The sequence below is a fragment of the Oncorhynchus kisutch genome, linkage group LG4 (assembly GCF_002021735.2).
Source record: "Oncorhynchus kisutch isolate 150728-3 linkage group LG4, Okis_V2, whole genome shotgun sequence".
Lineage (NCBI taxonomy): Eukaryota > Metazoa > Chordata > Actinopteri > Salmoniformes > Salmonidae > Oncorhynchus > Oncorhynchus kisutch.
This window is the reverse complement of record NC_034177.2, coordinates 27,755,717-27,779,323: the sequence shown is the minus strand read 5'-3', so window position 1 is coordinate 27,779,323 and position 23,607 is coordinate 27,755,717. Positions and strand designations below refer to the sequence as shown.

Here is a 23,607-nt window from a genome sequence, read left to right as displayed (position 1 = left end):
CTTTCTTGATCTGAACTTCTCTTGTAAGTGGGATGGGTGTGTCTTCGTGACAATGATCAATAGCAGCTGGTCACTGATTTGACAGCTCCAACCAGTTACACCTCTGACACCACCAACACATCAGTTATGAGGGTGTCGGCTGCCGCTGGTTAACGCTTGATCTGATTGAATGTAGGCCTCAGTCAAATAAGACCGGAGAACCCTGTACACGTACAGTGCATTCTGAAAGTATTCAGACCCTTTGACTTTTTCCATATTTTGCTAAATCACAGCCTTATTCTAAAACAGATTAAATTGTTTTTTCCCCTCATCAATCTATACACAATAACCAATAATGACAAAGCAACAATATGTTTTTCAAAAAACAAAAATATCACATTGGCATAAGTATTCAGACCCTTTACTCAGTACTTTGTTGAAGCACCTTTGGCAGCAGTTGCAGCCTCGAGTCTTCTTGGGTATGACACTACAAGCTTGGCACACCTGTATTTGGGAAGTTTCTCTCATTCTTCTCTGCAGATCCTCTCAAGCTCTGTCAGGTTGGATGGGGAGCGTCGCTGCACAGCTATTTTCAGGCCTCTCCAGAGATATTAGATCGAGTTCAAGTCTGGGCTCTGGCTGGGCCATTCAAGGACATTCAAAGACTTGTCACGAAGCCACTCCTGCTTTGTCTTGGCTGTGTGCTTAGGGTCGGTGTCCTGTTGGAAGATTAACCTTCGCCACAGTCTGAGGTCCTGAGCTCTCTGGAGCAGGTTTCATCAAGGATCTCTCTGTACTTTGCTCCGTTCATTTTTCCCTCTATCCTGACTTGTCTCCCAGTCCCTGCCGCTGAAAAACATCCCCACAGCATAATGCTGCCACCACCTTTCTTCACTGTGGGGATGGTGCCAAGTTTCCTCCAGACAGCACGCTTGGCATTCAGGCCAAAGAGTTCAATCATGGTTTCATCAGACCAGAGAAACGTTTTCCTCATGGTCTGAGAGTCCTTTAGGTGCCTTTTGGCAAACTCCAAGTGGGCTGTCATGGGCCTTTTACTGAGGAGTGGATTCCGTCTGGCCACTCTACCATAAAGGTGACCATCCACCTGACTGGTGGAGTGCTGCAGAGATGGTTGTCTTTGTGGAAGGTTCTCCCATCTCCACAGAGGCGCTCTGTCAGTGTGACCATCGGCTTCTTGGTCACCTCCCTGACCAAGGCCCTTCTCCCCCAATTGCTCAGTTTGGCCAGGCAGCCAGCTCTAGGAAGGGTCTTGGTGGTTCCAAACTTCTTCCATCTAATAATGATGGAGACCACTGTGTTCTTGGGGACCTTCAATGCTGCAGACAATTTTTGGTACCCTTCCCCAGATCTGTGCCCTGACATAATCCTGTCTCGGAGCTCTACGGACAATTCCTTCGACCTCATGGCTTGGTTTTTGCTCTGACATGCACTGTCAACCGTGGGACCTTAAAATTGATTTCATTCTCATGTTTTGTCAACAATCTACACAGAATATTCTGTCAAAGTGTGTGCCTATCCAAATCATGTCCAATCAATTGAATTTACCACAGGTGGACTCCAATCAAGTTGTAGAAACATCTCAAAGATGATAAATGGAAACAAGATGCACCTGAGCTAAATGTAGAGTCTCATAGCAAAGGGTCTGAATACTTAAATAAGGTATTCCGTTTGATATATTTTTTATAAATATGCAAAAAATTCAAAAAACGCTTTATGGGGTAGATAGTGGTCATTGGTGGTCATTTAAAAAAATCTATTTTAGAATTAGGGAAGTGGTCTGAATACTTTCCATCATAGCTTTGTGAAGTTTATGGAAATTCTGTACATATGATTGGGGACCCCAGGATCGAGTTTGGGAAACGCTGCTTTAGTATGACAGTATCACAACTTCAAAGGGAGGAATGTGTTGAATTTGCACCCTTTGTCTCATCTTCTTCCATCTTTGAGAGACGTATGGTGAATATACAATGAGGTTACAGACACAATGGTTTCTTCCTTTTCAACATATCATAAACAGAAAGACTGCACATCATACAACATCTCAAGCAACACAACACAACTGTTCCATTATTATAATTTTTTGATTGAACCTTTATTTAACTAGGCAAGTCAGTTAAGAACAAATTATTATTTACAATGGCGGCCTACCGGGAACAGTGGGTTAACTGCATGTTCAGGGGCAGAATGACAGATTTATATCTTGTCAGCTCGGGGATTCAATCTAGCAGCCTTTCGGTTACTGGCCCAACGCTCTAACCACTAGGCTACCTGCCGTCCCTACACTCTAACCACTAGGCTACCTGCCGCCCCAGCATAACTGCTAGTACAGAAGTATACAATATAGGTACAGTAACATTATATATATGTGAAGAATAATGATGCTTATGAGCTGATGTATACAAGAATGAAAAAGCTTATTGTAAAGCAAGATAAGGGAGAGTCTCCATACTGTATTTTGACATAAAAGGCATTGCTACTGCTTTCATTCACCAAGTGTTATTACACTGGCACAATGCACACAAGCACGCACACACACGTACACGTACACATGCACACACACACAGACCCACACACAGACACACACACACACACACAATTTATTGAAATTCAGATAAGTAATAAAGTCCTCACAGTTTGCAAACAGTCTAAAATGTGTTATCCAGTAACCTAAAATGTTGTAGCGCTAACTGTTGTTATAGCAACACAATATTCTTTAAATATTTACATTTATTTAATGATCAACTAAATCTACTTCATATATTGTATGTCCTTTACTTTACAATGAAGATAAAAATTGATTTCCTTCAAGTTTTCACTGTAGTTTACTGCTGCCTCCATAACCATTCCACACAAACTTGCTGCAATAGCAAACAAGATTCATTTCCAATTAAAAATGCAAATCCACTGCAAATACAAATTGACCGATAAAGCTGTTGAGAGCAAAGCCAATAGAAAACATACATTTAAAAGGTATTTTCCATTTCCAACATGGTAGTTTATCTCAGACCTACATTCAATTAAAACGCAGCTAAGATTTAATGTCAGGGAGTCAAGCAGGGGTTATCCTCATGGTGTTGACTTTAATAAAATAAAAGTCCTTTTGAGTAAAACCTTTTTCTATACCGTTATTATTTCACCAGGGTCTCCGTTTACACACAGGCTCCTGCAGCATCAAAAGGCTTGATACTATATATTGATGTGCCACTTGATATGTACATAAATATTCATATGAATAAATTCCATTATGTACACCTTCATTCATATTCATTCATATTTCTTCAACACAAATTACTAAATAAAATTCTAGGTCAGCCTAGACTTGACCAAGACAAGAAGTGATTTCATGTAAGTTAAGTGGTTTATCTGTTAATAAACACCGTGTTAAATAGACCCGCACTGGGTGAATACACAGCGATCCAAGCCTTCAGTCCTTAACATTCAAACTGCCATGAGCTGGGTATATTTCATTATGCTTGTCTGCAGGTAAGCTCTATTGTTCTAGAGGTTTTACTCTGAGTAATTCTCTCTGTAATCCTCAGTGAGTCCCAAACGAAATAACAAAAATTGTCTGAGCCTTTAATGCTACAAAACATCCCACAGTGCTCTCTGATTGAATAACAACCTGAAGGAAACTTCAGGATGCAGGTTTCTGTGTGAGATGTTGCTGTTAAGCCTTGCCTGGTGAGGCTTGAATAATATGTCTTGGGTTCTAGATGTTTGAGGTTTATTTGCTCATTTACATTCTACCCTCAGCTCTCCCAGACAGCATCCCCCTGGAACCATACTATCCAACTCTTAAATTGATGAAAAGGAGGAGAGTATTTCAGAGAGAGTTAGAGAGATAATGTGTGTATGAAATGAATACACTACAGATGAGGAGCCACCAATCTGAACATGCAGCTAGAAATATATGCAACTCAGTTTTAGTACACAAAAAATATTTGTGAGTTTATTATCCTTTTTTTTATTTTTTATTTTTACATGTCCTCAATGAGTTCCTCCCTCCCCTTCACCCTGATCGTGCCTATATCTTGGCCAACAGCAGCAGAAGGGACAGACATAAGGAGAGCAACCAGAAAGAGGCGGGACCTAGATGGTGGGTGTGTGCTTTTAGAGACTCCTGGTTAATCTCTTCCTGGTTGGGTGGGCTCAGGGCATCAGCAGTGCCAGCTGGTTGGTTACGACTGGAGCACATGTCATACAGGTTACCAGAAAACTGCATCTTCTTGGACTCCTGTCGCAGAGACTCCCAGACTGCAGCAGCCTCATCAGGACAGCCCGCCATCGCCACGTTCGCACAGTCATGAAACTCATCCCAGGACCTGTAGGGGATGGAAGAGAGATGGTCACATATCTCTTGAGTTCTAGAATAACTTTTATACGTCCATATCTTTCTAACAACCAGGTATAACAATGTAGTTCAAGACACTATTATTCATCTGTGTGATACAGTAAAGGATCCCCCATGAAACCATGGTTGTAGTTATTTGGTTGCTATGGGAAGGGCTGTGTGTAAATCTATAAGAAGGAGATCAGGCAGAAGAAGATTGGTCCAACACGACATATGCCCGTAACACTACACATCATAGATTCACATTCCCTGGGTACAAGTGCAGAAAGGCTAAACTTGTACTGTATTTGGATATGGGCCCTTAGTATAAACTCAACCTTAAAACAGCACATCTGCTGGGGGCTTAGGTGCATCTGTTTACCATACACACAGGAGACCTTGAGGGGAATGGGTGAAACAAAGTGGAAGCAAAATGCAGCCTTGCAAAGTCCCAGAGTCACATGTGCAGTAGAAAACAGCGGCATAACAGCAGGTGAAGGGTAGCTTGTTAGCTAAATCTGACCGCAGTCTCTTTTCTGATTAAAATAAAGGATTGCTGAGGTGTTAGATTGAACACTTGATCTAAAACATACACCGCATGCTAATGCATAAACAAACACACATAAAGATACACACAAACCAAGTTTGAGGGAAACAATGACATTACCCGTTCTAATAATGGCAGATTTCCCCTTCATTTCTATTCTATACTCATAGTAAGCTCTCCTATCATTCCATAGAGAATACTGACAGTGGTGCAGCCTTGGCCTAGATGCAAATCTGAGAATTTTATCCAGGAGAGAAAATACTGCCTTTCTACTGGTCCCTGATAGATTCCTGGGAAGTGTGTGAATATGTGTTAGCACGTGCATATGTGAGTTTGTGTGTGTGGGTGTGTTTGTGTTTGTGTCAATGTGCACTGGACACACATGTACAGGTAACTGCCAAAATAAAGGAAACACCAACATAAAATGTCTTAATAGGGCGTTGGGCCACCATGATCCAGAACAGCTTCAAAGCACCTTGGCATAGACTTAAGAGTATCTGTAACTCTATTGGATTGATGGAACACCATTCTTCTATGAGAATTTCCAAAATGTGGTGTTTTGTTGCTGGTGGTGGAAAAGACTCTAAGGCGCCACTCAAGAATCTTCTTAAGTGTTCAATTGGGTTGCGATCTGGTGACTGAGACGGTCATGGCATATGGTTTACATCGTTTTCATGCTCATCAAACCATTCAGTGACCACTTATGCCCTGTGGATGGGGTCATTGCCACCTGTGTGGAAGCATCCACTTTCAATATACTTTGTATCTCTCAAGTGTTTCTATTATTTGGGCAGTTACCTTTATGCAATTGTGTGCTGACTGAGTGGCAGGATTACCTTAATTGGTACCTTAATGCTAGAAGAGATTAAGTCATTTTGACTCAATATGAATTTAAAATGCAAATATCAATTTATATGTCATGCCCCTCTCCTTGACTTTTCTTTAATAAGTCTATATAACAGACGTACTGTATGTGGTCCAAAAATTATGCAAAAAAGCAAATCCATGCTTTTGTCACTTCTAGATTAGACTACTGCAATGCTCTACTTTTGGGCTACCCGGATAAAGCACAAAATAAACTTCAGCTAGTGCTAAATACGACTGCTGGAATCTTGACTAGAACCCAAATATTTGATCATATTACTCCAGTGCTAACCTCTCTACATTGGCTTCCTGTTAAGGCTAGGGCTGATTTCAAGGTTTCACTGCTAACCTACAAAGCATTACATGGGCTTGCTCCTACCTATCTCTCTGATTTGGTCCTGCCATACACACCTACCACGGTGGGCCAAAAGTTTTGAGAATGACACAAATATAAATTTTCACAAAGTCTGCTGCCTCAGTTTGTATGATGGCAATTTACATATTCTCCAGAAAGAAGAGTGATCAGATGAATTGCAATTAATTGCAAAGTCCCTCTTTGCCATGCAAATAAACTGAATCCCCAAAAAACATTTCCACTGCATATCAGCCCTGCCACAAAAGGACCAGCTGACATCATGTCAGTGATTCTCTCGTTAACACAGGTGTGAGTGTTGACGAGGACAAGGCTGGAGATCACCCTGTCATGCTGATTGAGTTCGAATAACAGACTGGAAGCTTCAAAAGGAGGGTGTTGCTTGGAATCATTGTTCTTCCTCTGTCAACCATGGTTACCTGCAAGGAAACACGTGCCGTCATCATTTCTCTGCACAAAAAGGGCTTCAGAGACAAGGATATTGCTGCCAGTAAGATTGCACCTAAATCAACCATTTATGGGATCACCAAGAACTTCAAGGAGAGCGGTTCAATTGTTGTGAAGAAGGCTTCAGGGCGCCCAAGAAAGTCCAGCGCCAGGACAGTATCCTAAAGTTGATTCAGCTGCGGGATCGGGGCATCACCAGTACAGAGCTTGCTCAGGAATGGCAGCAGGCAGGTGTGAGTGCATCTGCACGCACAGTGAGGCAAAGACTTTTGGAGGATGGTCTGGTGTCAAGAAGGGCAGCAAAGAAGCCACTTCTCTCCAGGAAAAACATCAGGGACAGACTGATATTCTGAAAAAGGTACAGGGATAAATAAAGAATGGTACAACACATCCTCCGAGAGCAACTTCTCCCAACAATCCAGGAACAGTTTGGTGACGAACAATGCCTTTTCCAGCATGATGGATGGAGCACCTTGTCATAATGCAAAAGTGATAACTAAATGGTTCGGGGAACAAAACATCGATATTTTGGGTCCATGGCCAGGAAACTCCCCAGACCTTAATCCCATTGAGAACTTGTGGTCAATCCTAAAGAGGCGGGTGGACAAACAAAAACCCACAAATTCTGACAAACTCCAAGCATTGATTATGCAAGAATGGGCTGCCATCAGTCAGGATGTGGCCCAGAAGTTAATTGACAGCATGTCAGGGAGGATTGCAGAGGTCTTGAAAAAGAAGGGTCAACACTGCAAATATTGACTCTGCATCAACTTCATGTAATTGTCAATAAAAGCCTTTGACACTTATGAAATGCTTGTAATTATACTTCAGTATTCCATAGTAACATTTGACAAAAATATCTAAAGACACTGAAGCAGCAAACTTTGTGGAAATTAATATTTGTGTCATTCAAAACTTTTGGCCACGACTGTACATGTATGCTATGGTCACAAGACGCAGGCCTCCTTATTGTCCCTAAAACAGCTGGAGGCAGGGCTTTCTCCTATAGAGCTCAATTTTTATGGAATGGTCTGCCTATCCATGCGAGAGACGCAGACTCGGTCTCGATCTTTAAGTCTTTATTGAAGACTCATCTCTTCAGTAAGTTCTATGATTGAGTGTAGTCTGGCCCAGGGGTACGAAGATGAACGGAAAGGCACTGGAGCGACGAGCGGCCCTTGCTGTATCTGCCTGGCCGGTTCGCCTCTCTCCACTGGGATTCTCTGCCTCTGACCCTATTATGAGGGCTGAGCCACTGACTTATTAGTGCTCTTACATGCCATCCCTAGGAGGGGTGCGTCACTTGAGTGGGTTGAGTCACCGACGTGATCTTCCTGTCTGTGTTGACGCCCCCTCGGGTTCAGCCTTGTCTCAGGGTAGTAAGTTGGTGTTTTGCGGATCTCCCTCTAGTGGTGTGGGGGTTGTGCTTTGGTCAAGTGGGTGGGGTTATATCCTACCTAATTGGTCCTGTTCGGGGGTATCGTCAGACGGGGCCACAGTGTCTCCTGACCCCTCCTGTCTCAGCCTCCAGTTTCTATGCGAGCATTAGTTTATGTGTCAGGGGACTAGGGTCAGTCTATTATATCTGGTGTAATTCTCCTGTGTCCTGTGTGAATTTAAGTATGCACCCTTTAATTCTCTCTCTCTCTCTTCCTCTCCCTCCCCTCCTGGAGGACCTGAGCCCTAGGACCATGCCTCAGGAATTCCTGGCCTGATGACTCCTTGCTGTCCCCAGTCCACCTGGTCGTGCTGCTGCTCCAATTTCAACTGTTCTGCCTGCGGCTATGGAACCCGGACGTGCTACCTTGTACCGGACCTGTTGATTTTGACTCTCCCTCTCTACCGCACCTGCTGTCTCGAATTCTGAAAGCTCAGCTATGAAAAGCCAACTGACATTTACACCTGAGGTAATAACCTGTTGTACCCTCTACAACCACTGTGATTATTATTATTTGACCCTGCTGGTCATCTATGAACATTTGAACATCTTGGCCATGTACTGTTATAATCTCCTGGCCACCCCTCATAGCCTGGGTCCTCTCTAGGTTTCTTCCTAGGTTCCTGCCTTTCTAGGGAGTTTTTCCTAGCCACCATGCTTCTACATCTGCATTGCTTGCCGTTTGGGGTTTTAGACTGTGTATCTGTATAGCACTTTGTGACATCGGCTGATGTAAAAAGGGCTTTATAAATAATATTGATTGACTGATTGATATGTTGTAAGAATTTGAATATCACAAACAGAATTTGAATATCACAAACAGAATTTGTGTTATAAGCAGTTTTAAGAGGATTTTTTTTCTTCCCAGAGCGACAAAAAGTTACCATATCAAATCCTCGAATATAGTCACATGCAGGTATCAGAAAGGGCAGATTCGGAGGTTTCCAAAACCCTTATCATTGCCAAATAACACAAAAAAATGAAGAGATTAGCTCTGTTGAAAATACAACTTTTTCTTAGCATAACCACTGTTCAATACGCTCCGCTCCACATGTGAGCATGTAGAAACAGATAGCCTACAGTAACATAAACTAAAGTAATGCTATTGTGTCCTTTTAAATAATAATTTTTCCGTATTCTGATGTTACCCAAGACCTTCATAAACACAACCAAATAATTATTTTTCCGATAGCATATGTGAAATGTATTTATTAGACCGTTAGAATGTTTGAGTCAAAATGGCTGCTCATTTTCTCAAAGCTGGGTGCGTCGAGGCCTTTCTAGTGTTAAGGAATATGACCAAAATAACAACATCATTGTAATGACCACTATATCCCTGTAGATTCCAAGGGTATCTCCAGCCCCGCAATACCGAACAGCAACTGGCTTAAGGCTGTCGATAAGACCTTCCTACATTGATGTGTAACAGTATTGCTTTCGTCCCTCTCCTTGCCCCTACCTGGGCTCGAACCAGGGATCCTCTGAGCACATCAACAAATGTCTCCCACGAAGCATTGTTACCTTCGATCCACAAAAGCCATGACTGCTCCCTGAAAACTTCTTCAAGGTCTAAGAGCGAGTGACGTCACCGATTGAAATGCTACTAGCACGCACCGCAAACTAGCTAGCCAATTCACACCAGTCACAGATGCAACAATATGTCTGGGAATGGGTTGAGCTTGATGCGGTGATGCATAGAGTAGCATCTACCATGACATTACTGCTCAACAAATTCATAGACATTTCCAGAAGGGAAGGTATAATATTAAGATGGATTACAGAATCATGTATAAATAGAATGGAAAGCGGAGATGGGTAAAGAAAGACCCTTAATCTTTCATTAGGTACTCCACTATGCCTACAGCAAATGGGAAGAGCTGTCCGCATGTTAGAGAGAGATAGAGATGGACAAAGATCTGGAGGGAATTAAATAGAGGTAAAGATATGGTGGAGTCCATCTTTCAATGGTAATGAAATTAAGGGTCACCGTGTTCCGTCAATTTACACATTTCAAAGTGGGAGTGTGTGTGTGTTTATAAGCAACATAAAGATGAGAGAATTGTGTGTGTGTGTGTGTACAGATGTGTATGTGTACAGATGTGTGTGCTTACTTGCAGATGGTGTGTATCTCCTGTGTATCCTCAATCTTCTGGGCACTCTCAGTCAGGCTGTCCCCCAGAGCCATCAGACACTGAGCGAAGCCCTTATAGATGGAGTGACACCTCCTGGTGGAGGCAGCAGAGCTGGGACAGGGGCCGACGACTGGAAGGAGACACAGAGACAGAGACATACAGTATACCATCAGCACTCTCTGTATCCCTGGCTCACAGTGGGGAGAAATGAGCATCAGGAGAGTTCAACACTGCCAAGCATGGGACATCGGAGTGTTTTTTAAGAACTTGTTTGGTTACTTAAACAAGCTGCATCCAAGTTCTCGGTATTATACAAGGCTTGACCGACCTTGGATCCTCTATTGCTGGATCTTCTATAATTTTCCTTAACTCTCCTGACATTAAGAGACCTGGTTATGTTGCTTTGTCAGGCTATTTCAGAAAGAGTACTTCAGTCCTTGAAAACAGCATGGTTTTATACACTCCAAAGTAATGGGGTTTGAGTGCCACGCTCTGAACAACCAACCTTCAAGGCGCACACTCCAGAATGTCCATGTATGAAAAATATGTTTGGAAAGATAATTGTGGCCCTGAAGGATGTTTTAGCTGAATCATGTCAGAGGGGTACAGGCTGTAGTGTGAGTGACCCAGATAGAACTTAATTTCATGATCATTTAGGCTACATATGAATCCTTTTAATGTGAAGCAATTAGTGCCTGTAAGCCAAAGTACTAAAGAAAAAGTGAGTCATGAACCCACAAGATGAAACTGCTCCCTTAGAGACCTCTATCTCTTTATCCCCTCTCTCTTCCCATACATCTTCCTTCCCTGGTAATACAGCCATTTGAAGGCGAACTCTCAAAGAGCGTAACGGTGGGACTAAGTGAGGTAAAACTGAGGATGGTAATTGGGTCAGACAGCAGATCACCAGAATTCTCTTCTGGTCCCCCGGGAAGGACATGTTTAATATTTAATAGGTAAGACTTCTTTCTGTTGCGGCAAACCTACTGATTTCAGGCAATGTTTGGCAGTGGGGGTCTAACATTTAATAAAAACCTGCAGAGGTCTCGTCAAAACTGTGAATACAGTCAAGAGAGATAGGTAGAGTATAAGGAACTAGAGGGAAGAGAAGTGAAGAGGAACATATGAGCCCTCTATTGAGGAAGTAAAAAAAAAAAAAAGAGACACCTAAGTTGGTCAAAAAAACTGGTGTTGTCCAGCCCAGTGGTTCTTCATGTAAGCACATGTTGCTGGTGTATGCTGCTGCCTTAGGCTGCTTTTGAGCTTCAATGTAAATATTTGATAGCATGACAGACCCTGGGGGAATCCATGGATCACTCTGTTTAAAAAGCACGCAGTCTCAGGTCAGACAGACACGACTGAGGAAAGAAACAGACATTGTTGTTTCAGTGTAGAAAAACATTCAATTGCTTTTCTATCCATAAGGGGTGTATTTACACCACACTCTGGTTTTAATTTACCAAACCCCCCCCCCTCCTCGTCAATAATGATCGATAAAGATATGTGCACATCTAGCTATGCATTCCTTGAAGGTTAGAAATCTAATGATTTTCTGTGCAGATATTTTCTTTCAAGAGTATTGGTGTCATGAGACAAAATACAATTAAAGTGCAGGTATCAATATCAAAAGTATACAGGGAAAATGTTCTATAAGTGTCAGACATCATAGCCATACTGTCTCTACCACGACATACAGTAGATAGACAACTGGATGCCAAAGGCACTGTATAATCTTGTGTTTTCCTGTCATTATAGCAATGTTCCATGAGGCTTGTTACTGGAGTTTCTTTGGCTCATGGTGCAACAGCACATCAGAATTACCACAGTGGAGCCTTTGCTTCCATGTACAGTATTAACCTCACTCTTCCAGTTGCAGCCTCAGTAATGAACTGGCCTGTAAGCCAGGGAAAATATCTGCAGGCCATGAGAGTGGAGCACAGAGATCAAGGTGAGTAATTGGAACGATTCAGGAAAAGACCATGCTCACCAGTCAGAGATGCTTAAAACACTGCTACTTATTCTTATTACTGCTCCTGATAATCCTCACACAATTGCTGGTCGAGGTGGAAAATGGAATGAGTCACTACCCAAATGAGAAAGTTTATGGTCCCAGGGGAGTTTGCAAGGCTTTTCTGGAAATCCAGTACTGTCACACCCTGATCTGTTTCACCTGTCTTTGTGATTGTCTCCACCCCCCTCCAGGTGTTGCCCATCTTCCCCTTATCCCCTCAATCTCTCCGGGTCCTCATCGATTCTGGGGGCGATTAGAGCTTTTTGGACTCTACTCTGGCTTCCTAGCTGGGCATCCCCACTCAGCCCCTCTCCATTCCCATGGGCGTTAGAGCGCTGGACTGGCACTCTATGTGGTGGTCACCCACAACACCACTCCCATCAACCTACGTGTGTCAGGGAACCACAGTGAGGCTATCCAGTTCCTGCTCATTAAGTCTCCTCAGATTCCCATGGTATTGGGATTCTCCTGGCTCCAGCGACACAATCCCCTCATTAACTGGTGCCATCATGGGCTGGAGCCTGTTTTGCCACGTACATTGCCTGAAGTCAGCACAAACTGCCCCGGGACGTCTTCCTGGGGGCTCGGAAGTTGCCCCGGACCTCTCCGCCATTCCTGCAGAGTCTTTGTCTACCTCGATGACATCCTCGTCTTCTCACGCTCCACCCAAGAACATGTGCTCCACGTCTGACAGGTTCTCCAACGCCTCCTGGAGAACCAGCTGTTTGTAAAAGCAGAGAAGTGTGAGTTCCATCACTCCACCATCCCTTTTATGGGTTACATCATCGCTGCAGGGAGTGTACAAATGGATCCCGGGAAGGTGAGAGCGGTGGTGGATTAGCCCCAGCCTACTTCCAGGGTGCAGCTGCAATGTTTTCTGGAGATCGCCAACTTCTATCGCTGCCTTATCCGGGGTTACAGCGCCCTGGCTTCCCCACTGTCTGCACTCACCTCGCCCAAGTTTCGTTCACATGGTCTCCAGCTGCTTGACCGGGCGTTCCGGGATCTCAAACATCGCTTCACCACAGCTCCCATCTTGGTTCATCCTGACCTATCCCGTCAGTTCGTGGTGGAGGTCGATGTTTCGGATGTCAGGGTGGGGGCTGTCCTGTCCCAGCATTCTTCCCTGGACCTCAAGCTACATCCCTGCACAATCGCCTCAATGCCAGAGAGAAGAACTACGATGTAGGGAATTGTGAGCTTCTCGCAGTGAAGACGGCGTTGGAGGAATGGAGGCACTGGCTGGAGGGGGTGGAACATCCATTCATCGTGTGGACTGACCACAAGAACCTGGAGTATCTCTGTACCGCCAAGCGCCTTAATTCCAGGCAAGCTAGATGGGCCCTGGTGTTCACACAGTTCAACTACCCCTCTCCCCCGTCTCATCGACGGCCAACCAGCGTACACTGAGGCATCTCCTGAAGGTTTGACCTCGGGGCAGGGGGTTCCAGTCCCTGGTTTAACTGGGAGGGTTATGGCCCGGAGGAGAGGTGCTGGGTCCTCGCCAGGGACATCCTGGACCCAGGCCTCATCGTGGATATCCAATGCCGGCACCCCGGTCAACCAAGTAGGATGCCAGGTGCGGCCCTGATCTGTTTCACCTGTATTTGTGATTGTCTCCACCCCACTCCAGGTGTCACCCATCTTCCCCATTATCCCCTGTGTATTTATACCTGTGTTCTCTGTTTGTCGTTTGTCTGTTGCCAGTTAATTTTATTTTGTCAAGCCTACCAGCGTTTTCCCCTCTGCTCTGTCTTTCGATTGTTCCTGTTTCCTAGTTTTCCCGGTGTTGACCCTTCTGCCTGTCCTGAGCCTGCCTGCCATCCTGTACCTTTGCCCCACCTATCTGGATTACTGACCTCTGCCTGCCCTTGACCTGCTTTTTGCCTGCACCTGTTCGATTAATAAACTGTTACTTCAACATTGTCTGCATTTGGGTCTTACCTGAAACGTGATAAGTACAGTCTGTATAATACAGAGTAAAACAGAACAGCATAATGAGTTGAAATATACTATACCAACATAACATGCTATATGTGTTATCACCATTAATAAAATGTGCTCCCTTGAAACATAACATGTAGCTGATGACTATGTGTTTGAAGGGAATAAATACATCAATGGAAAACAGAATTATATATTTTTTTATAAAGGTCCATTTGACATCACTCCATATATGATTAATCTCCATAAACATAAAACAGTATTAAGTGTAAGAATAGACAAGATAAAAATACAGTATTTTTGGTAAGATCCAGCTGACCTTAGTCCACTGTAATAACTGGGTCTGGACAGCACGCCCAGCAGACTGAGTCTTTCTCGGGACAAGCGTGCGATCTCTATTCATGAGACTGAATATTCAGATGTTGGCAGGTGCAGTGCTGAACTAGCAGACTTGGTGCTGATGCCTGATGCACAGACTCCCCATAGGGAGCACATCAAAATAAATTAAACCCATTCTTTCTCATGTGTCAATTTCTGAAAGATTTCGATAAACCCATACACAAATGCTTGTGACACCTCTAAAAATAAAACAGGACTTAGAGTTCAGCTGACCATTTTGCTGCATATAATGTTCTAAGTGTACTTTTCTTCCTACCGCTGGGTGTTATTTACGGTGTTCAAGTAGGAAGTGGGGAAATAATAAAGCACTACAAATCCCAGGGTCCTCTTATTCGTTGCAGGTAACCTGTTGTTGGTTTTAGTTCACCACTGAAATTCTTATCTCCAGGCGTTTAATTAAATGACCAAATGTATTCCCTCAATCCCTTTATTATATAAAAGTAATAGGATAAAAACTCTCCACAGACTGTTTTGTGCATTTGGTAGGGCTCTTGACTTGCTCTGACTCAAATGGCTGGAGAATCAGTGGAGTAACCAATTACAATAAGTTGTTCCTTTACCTGTGTAGTAACACTGAACTTACTACAGTAACTTATATAACGCTTACGTAATTGTCATTATGAAACTAAAGCTAATAAGATACTAATCAAAAATCTAGTATTATCTGGGATCAGTGTAAAATCTGTGATAAGTATAGAGGTGTCATCTAGTAATAAGCTGATTATCTGACTGATCTGTCAGACATATAGGGAGTGATATCTCATGCTAGGCTCCATCATACAGCCCTGCAGGAATACCTTTCAATGAGAAAGAATGGATGGTTACTCTTGCCTGCACGGTTTAACCGAACCACATTTGAAAACTGATTTCAATAAGAAAGAATAGATAGTTACTTTGCCCGTGCAGATTGACTGAGCCACATTGAAAGTGCTGATATGATCATGAATGAGAGAGGAGAGCCGCAGAAGACTGGTGTACACTGGCCTGGGTTATTTCTAACGTCAGCTCCACACACATCCACTGGGAGGACGACTCCATCCAATACACTACGAGGTGCTCTAGAGACAGGAGCCATTAGCCAAGTTATTAGACTGATATATCCGCCACATCATTAGCACTGTTACCCTCACAGGGACTGGAATTTTAATAGAAAGTCCTCTTTGTTCATCTGCGGGTGGCGCTCAGAGGTCTGTCTGGCACAGTCTGAACAGGCTCCAGTGTGGCATTGTTTAAAAAGCGTCCAGTGTGTCTGATTAGTAGCAGCTCAGTGTCTCTCTTTGTCTGAGCAAATATTCAGCGTGTCACTGTCTGAGCACCAAAGCCAGAGGTTTTTGTCTGAGCAGGTAGCTGCTGTGTTCTACTCTCTGAGACTGAGTGGGTGGGAGGCTGGGGAGGTTTACTATGGTACTATGGTAACTCAGGCCTCTGGTGTTACATCGTTAAGGGCGAAAGCCAGGCTAATTAACCTGCCGGTGACAGCATCGCGTGCGAGAGGAATAGAGGAACTGAATTCCCACTGCAGCCTCCATGCTGAGTACAATAAGAAAGAGAGAGAGAAATAAAGTGAGATAGAGAAATAAAGAGAGAAAAAGGGAGAAAGAGTGAGCGAGAGGGAGAGTACGCATGGGATGGGCATAAAAAACAACACCTGATAATTAGCTCTACCATACTAACTTCTGTTTCCAAATAAATGCTTAACCGCTCAGATTTTTCCATTTGCACCTCAGCTCCCTTCACACTGGAGAGGAGAGATAAGAATAAAAAGCCTAGATATTAATTTTCCTAGACAGGATAATAGTGATACCGAGTGGAGCGAGAGGGATAGGTGAAGAGGAGGGGAATACATAATACACACTGTGCTCAAGAAAGACAAAGATTTTGCAACATCATTAGTAAATTCTGAAGCATTATGAGGAAGGAGAGGCTGGAACAACTGGGTGGAGTCTTGGTTTAACTGTAATCTGTTCTAATGAGGTAAAAGCCAAGCAGGTCACACTGAAATGACTGGGTTAATGTTACTACCAACATCATGTTCATTAGGACCACCAATGTTGCTGTGTAAGTTGTCCTATATGTGTGTGGAAATAATTGGAACAAAATGCAGAGCTAGGAATATTACATGAGGCAAATCCTCTGCCTGTTTGTTAGTACAGAGAGAGAGAGAGGAGAGAGAGAGGAGGGAGAGAGGGAGATAAATATGCTTTACTCAGAGAGCAACCTTTCACATCAATGTAAAGAAAGAGCTTCATCAGACATTAAATACAATCCAGCTCTTTAAAGCTAGAATCCTTAATTGAATAACAAATTCAATAACACCCCGTCTCTGATTAGATAGAAAAAGCAGAGGGATGCGCCTGGAGAAATGTAACCTCCCTCAAATTCATTGACAGAGCTATGGATGCAAGGACTTCCATGATGTCAAAATTGTAGTTTGAAGCATGTTTTGAGGCTATACAGTTTTGTTGACAGTTGCATTATTTACAAACATTGGAGTAAAACAAGCGTATATTTTGGGTTTTGATGGGGTACGACAGTTGAACTAAACTCACAAGGTATTTATAAGTTATATTCTTCAAGAATCAATTGCTATATATTAGGGATGTAATGATTCACCGCTACGCATCAGTCCCCGATTCAAATGTTTAAGATACAACTGCATCAGTCGGTGGACCCCAAACCCATCCAAATGCATATATACATATCTCTTCCACTGCAATTTCACTCTGGTACTGCTCAGCCAAAAGCTTTGGGAATGCTCTGCCTAGCATTTTTTATTTCCTTTATCACTATTGTTTTAATTAGGACTATTTTGTCTTAATGATTTTGCCTACCCCACCCACAGTAGTCTATATCTAGTTTCTATTCTACTTTCTAACATTAGGATATGTGACCCTTTTCAAGAAAGTAGGCTTATGCTGCACGTCACTACTTCACAATGTTTCAATTTTTTTTGATTTGATCAAAATGTGTTTTGTTAAATTACGACCCTAGTTGGTTTAGCAACGGACAAATACAGGAACCTTCCCGCTAGCCATGATTGGCTGAGATAATCGTTGGGCTGGACATGCTGAGAGATGTGTTCGGATTGGTCTGTCATGTAGCGTGCTTCTGTCTATAACATGAGCTGCTCAGTATGTGTGGACAATCCTGTCTACTGCAGCTTTAAAAAAAAAAAGATATCTCAACATTGCTGCCCTGAAGTTAATAGAGCATATCGACAAAGCTCAGTGGGAAAAGTTGTGATGGATTACTTTCTGGAGGATGAACGTGCCATGTTGACACTCTCTGACTCTGTAAATGAATCAGACAATGAGGAAATCCCTGATTTAGGTCAAATCACTTTAATTGAACCAGACATTGTAGAGTCTTCTGATGACAATGGTGGGGAAGAAACAGTGTCGTTGTCACGGAGGAAGTTGCCCGAGATTTGAAATCAGTGGAATGCCTGGTGGAAGCAGAGAGATTAATGCCATATGCGGAGAGAGTACATAAAGAGAACACAGAAAGAAGGCTGTTGTACAAAACACCTGTCTCTAGATTACATCTTCAAACTAAGGGCAACAATGGCATCCATGACAGAGAGGGAGAAGCGTTCTTCCATGTAAGAGTCCAGATACATTTTCAGATATTATACGTTTCAAATAGTTTTTTAAAAGTTGTTTTCATTGCAAGTGAAAACGTACTGTTAGCTGGCTGGCTCGCTAGCTAACGTCAAGTGTATGATCTGTGTAGAAACATTATTCATATCTCAGAAAGCCATTTGCATTGCTAGTTATAACCTAATGTTAGCTAGCTGGCTGACATTGATCCTGGTTGGTTAGCTATAGCTACCTGCAGATTCATGAATGGTAGTTTTGACGCATTCAAAAAAACTGGGAACTCAAGGTCAAATCATGACATCAGTGATCTTCAGGTCGGAAAGTCGGAGCTCTACAAAGAGGTCCTAGTTCCCGAGTTGGAATTCCAAGTTCGATTTTTTTTCAGAGTTCTCAGTTGTTTTGACTGCTAGGAAGTGAGAGATCTCCGAGTTCCCAGTTGTTTTGAATACGGCATTAGAGTTGGGATTATGGTTCATTGTCTAAACAGAAGACTCAATCCACTATGCAAGTAATAATTTCACTGTACAGTTTACGCCTTCTGTATCCTGTGCATGTGACAAATAAACATAGATTTTATTTGATATAGAGTGTGTTTCCCAGAGACGGTAATGTGAAGAACAACATAACCTGCACCAAAGTCAGATTAGGACATAGGCCAAGGACTAGATAAAGTGTATTTTTAGTATTACCTTTTGCTACTACTTTCATCACATTTAGTTTTGAAATCTTTGGTTGTTTACTACACTGTGCATCCTTAAAAAGATGGGTGGGGTTAAGGCTTAAGAGGGTGTGAATGATGTTGAATGGGTGTAGACAAAGAAGGGCTCTCCAGTAGGTGTACCAGAACATTTACGGGTCATTTTCTCAAAAGTGGGGTTACAAGCTAGCTGAAGAAATTTCGTAGCAGAATTACATTCCCATTGTTATTCAACTTCAGTGTATGATATACCATTTTCTAACTCGGAGTCTCTACTTTTATCCAATGTAAAAAACACAATTTAAAAATTTGCTACATAGGCCCGAATCCATGTGGCGAGTTACATATGTAGTTTATATTTTGAAGAACTTCAAATGTATTAACGGATGTTTTAGGTTGGCAATATATAGGCTATTGTTGTCACGAACCTCGCTGAAGAGGGTGCCTCTTCCTGTTTGGGCGGGGCTCGGCGGTCGTCGTCACCGGCCTATTAGCTGCCATCGATTCTTTTTCCGTTTGTGTTGGTTATTGGTTAATTGGGTACACCTGTTTTGTATTAGGGTTTGTTTGTAGGGTATTTAAGGGCACTAGGCCTGCTGGGTATTTTGTGCGGGCTTGTTAATTGTTACTCTGTGTTTGATGGTGTATTTGCTTTTTGTATCTTTATTTATCCGGTCTATTTTGTCCTGTTGTTTTGGACTGGCAACTTCTACGCCCTGTGTGTTGGCGTCATCGTTTTGGTTGCACCGGTGAATAAATGTTGATAAACGACAGAACCCTGCTCTCTGCGCCTGATTCCACCCACCACTCATAGTTATTCGTAACAATTGTAAACTGTATTTTAGTTTTTCTTTGAATAGAAACACAATAATATAAGTTTAATTAGTAATAAATCATAAAAGGTGTGGCAGGTAGCCTGGCGGTTAGGAGCTCTGGGCCAGCAACCGAAAGGTTCAACTCCCTGAGCCGACTAGGTGAAAAATCTGTCGATGTGCCCTCGAGCAAGGCCCTTAACCCTGATTGCTCCTATAAATCGCTCTGGATGACTAAAAGCTTTACACATGCATTGAGCATGGGAAATGCACTCTACAAATGAATATTATTATTAAGACAGAAAATACACATGTTAAAGCTTAATTATATAATGGAATACTAGTGGGAATATAGCCATAATATAAACAATAGAAAGGAGAATGGAATATATTTCAAAAGCCTAAAATTTAAAAATAAATTGAGATGAAGCCGCCCCCATGTGGGAATGCTAATCTTTTTAAAGAATAATAATTCTTACAGTGTCTTTTGTGCAATTTTGTTTTATTTGATTGTAGAAAGAAAATAAGTAGGTGGCCAGAATGGTGCAATAAACTTTAGTGAATTTTTTTTACAGAAAATATATACAAAAGAATACATATTGGAGCAGATCAGCCTCAATATCAGGGTGCACAACTGCAACGCGTTTCGACCACAAAGTGTATTTAAGGATCCATGTTCAATCCACTTGGGTCTATTGACCCAGCTAGGGATATGTACTACAGACGGGTGCTGAAAGACATATTGTAAGGGAGTGTGTAACTGGTGGCAGGGAAGTCAGGCGCAGGAGAGCAAAACTGGGTAATCAATGGAGCAGTTTTATTCATAAAACCACCGGAAATCAGAACAACAAACAAATGGATACAAAACCCATCGCGCACCAGAGAAAATGTGCACATGCACTTACAATAAACAATTCTGCACAAAGACATGGGGGGAACAGAGGGTTAAATACACAACATGTCATGAGGGAATTGAGACCAGGTGTGGGAAGAAAAGACAAAACAAAAGGAAAATGAAAAGTGGATCGATGATGGCTAGAAGACCGGCGACGCCGACCGCCGCCCGAACAAGGAGAGGAACCGACTTCGGCAAAAGTCGTGACACATATCCAAACTAGAGGCCTCTATCCCCTATGTCAGGGATAACTTTAACCACTCTGAGAAACAATCCCTTAAACACACCCTAGAGTCAATGTCCTCGTCCCCGCGGGAATATAATTAGCATAATAAAACAATCGCCATAAACGTCTGTCAGTTTAAGCTACTGACTACCTCATGAAGATGGTTGAGAGAATGCCAAGAGTGTGCAAAGCTGGCAAAGGGTGGCTACTTGGAAAAATCTGAAATATCAAATATATTTTGATTTGTTTAACACTTTTGTGGTTACTACATGATACCACATGTGTTATTTCATAGTTTTGATGTCTTTACTATTATTCTACAATGTAGAAAATAGTCCAAATAGTACAAAAAGAAAAACCTTTGAAGGAGTAGGTGTGTCCAAACTTGTGACTGGTCCTGTACATGTCGACCGTTTTGCTCTATGACCCCCACAAGCGTTTTGGGACTCGTCTGTAATTGGGAGAGCCGATCTGCCAAATTCTGTCTGTAGCGTACTAATATGCGTTGTATGGGTTAATAGCAGTAAGGCCAAATAAAAAATGTCATAAAATCATTTTTGTTGATTTTTTTATATACTCAGAGGGGTCTTAAAATTCTAAATCAAATAGCTAAATGATCTTTGGTACCACCTTCTTAAAACAATTCCATGTAGCTTAGTAGACCCCCCCCCCAGTCGGATTCAAATGCCCTGATTGATAAATATGCCCCTATGTATTGTGACACTTATGTTTACCAAAGACTCCACAATTAGACATTAGTTCAACTTCTTCCTGCTAATAAAACGACTCCACACAACGTTTTTGTCCAAATAATCCATGCACACCTCAGAATGTTTTTGCCCAGCATGTTTGAAATTGCCTAATCGGTTTGTGTCAGCATGCGCAGAGTAGTACGGTAGTAATTGTTTATTATTATTATTATTATTACCGCTACTACTGCATGAGGCTATAAAACTGCCAAAGCAAGTTGATCCCTGCAATGCAAGGATTTATTTTGCAACCCTTCCGCCAAATCCATCTATTACCCATAATTCTCCCTCTCAAGCGTTCCTTATCGAGAATGCTTTCAAATCAATATTTTTGGCTTTGCCTTTTTGCGGTTCTATTGAAAGTCGGAAAGCTTCTTTATGTTTCAGTAAACCATTAGCCAACGCTTTAAAGATTAAACAAAGTGTCATCATGAAAGTTTACTATCTCTTCATTTTATTTTGGAGCAACATGTTTTCCTGTTCAAATCAAATCAAATTGTATTGGTCACATACACATTTTTAGCAGATGTTATTGCGGGTCTAGTGAAATGCTTGTTATTGTGAACTGTAGGCTATAGCAAGTTAAACCATTAAAATGATGGCTTATCACAAACCTCTTTTTGTGGGTGATTCTGCTAGGCTAATAAGAACATGTTGTTCTCAGAAAAAAACTGCCTATTATCTCTGATGTTCATTCATTTATTGTTCATGTATACTTTAACTGTACATTTATCTCTGATGTTCATTCATTTATTGTTCATGTATACTTTAACTGTACATTTAGGCTACTGTTAAAGTGATCACATAGGCTACTTCTCTGCCAGAGCAAATGAGATAACAAGTCCGACCGGTAAGTGCGGTCTAAGTAATTCCCAAATGATATCATGTTACCTCCCTACATTCATTCTATTGATGGAAAACCGTTGTTCACCTCTTGTGTCCCACATATTTCATTCAACATTTTATTCTAGCTCACAATCAAGGATGGTTGTGCATTCCCTCCAGCGGTGAGTGTAGGCTTATGACTAGCTAGCCTTCCCACTGGGCAAAACTGGTTGAATTTACGTTGTTCCCACGTCATTTCAACAAAAAAATGTAATCTGATGAAGTTGAATCAACACAGAGTCATCAATGTAATTCAATTTATTGTTTTTTTTACCCAAATGCTCACCTAAATCCAATGACTTGGTAACATTTTCGTTGATTTCACGTTGAATTCACGTTAGTTGACAACTAAACCAAATGTAAATCAAAACTAGACGTTAAACTGACGTTTGTGACAATTGGGTCCATTTTACAGGAGTCTATGTATTGCCTACCTAAAACCTATATTAATACATTTGGTATTTGATTAGGATCCCTATTAGCTGTTGCAAAAGCAGCAGCTACTCTTCCTGGGGTCCACACAAAACATGAAACATAATACAGAATTACATAATACAGAATGTCAATAGACAAGAACAGCTCAAGGGCATACATAAACATTTTTGAAAGGCACACGTAGCCTACATATCAATGCATACATACAAACTATCTAAGTTAAATAGGGGAGAGGCGTTGTGCCGGGAGGTGTTGCTTTATCTGTTTTTTGAAACCAGGTTTGCTGTTTATTTGAGCAATATAAGATAGAAGGAAGTTCCATGCAATAAGGACTCTACATAATACTGTACTCTTCCTTGAATTTGTTCTGGATTTGGGGACAGTGAAAAGACCCCTGGTGGCATGTCTGGTGGGATAAGTGTGTGTGTCAGAGCTGTGTGTAAGTTGACTATGCAAACTATTTTGGATTTTCAACACATTAATGTTTCTTATAAAAAGAAGAAGTGATGCAGTCAGTCTCTGATATCCAAGATGGCGTAGCAGTAAGACGTGTGTTGTTTTTTTTAAATATATATATTTCAATCTCTTTTTTCCATTTTCGAAATAAATATACCTGACTGCAACCCGCCTCACCCAATGTGGTACGGGTCTGCTATTTTTTAGACCTAATAACTGGAACCTCCATCAGAAGCTATACAGCTAATTAGCTACTAGGTATTTACTCATTGTTAGCCACTGCTAGCGGTCTTTACCTTTAGCTCAGACACCAGCCGCTTTAGCCTGGATAATACCTGCCAGTCTGCACAGCACAATATCAAATCAAA

General features: G+C 42.0%; 1 protein-coding gene across 1 annotated transcript in view; it reads right to left on the bottom strand.

Moving 5' to 3' along the window:
* Positions 1 to 1,655: 1,655 nt before the first annotated feature.
* nrn1la (neuritin 1-like a) overlaps positions 1,656 to 23,607 on the bottom strand; it is a 44,515-nt gene continuing 22,563 nt past the window's right edge. The window contains exons 2-3 of the mRNA XM_020479820.2: positions 10,111 to 10,261; positions 1,656 to 4,322 (exon numbers count right to left, since the gene is read on the bottom strand). Coding sequence (XP_020335409.1) covers positions 4,025 to 4,322; positions 10,111 to 10,261 — 449 coding nt within the window. The 3' untranslated portion in view covers positions 1,656 to 4,024. The remainder of the gene's footprint in view (positions 4,323 to 10,110; positions 10,262 to 23,607) is intronic.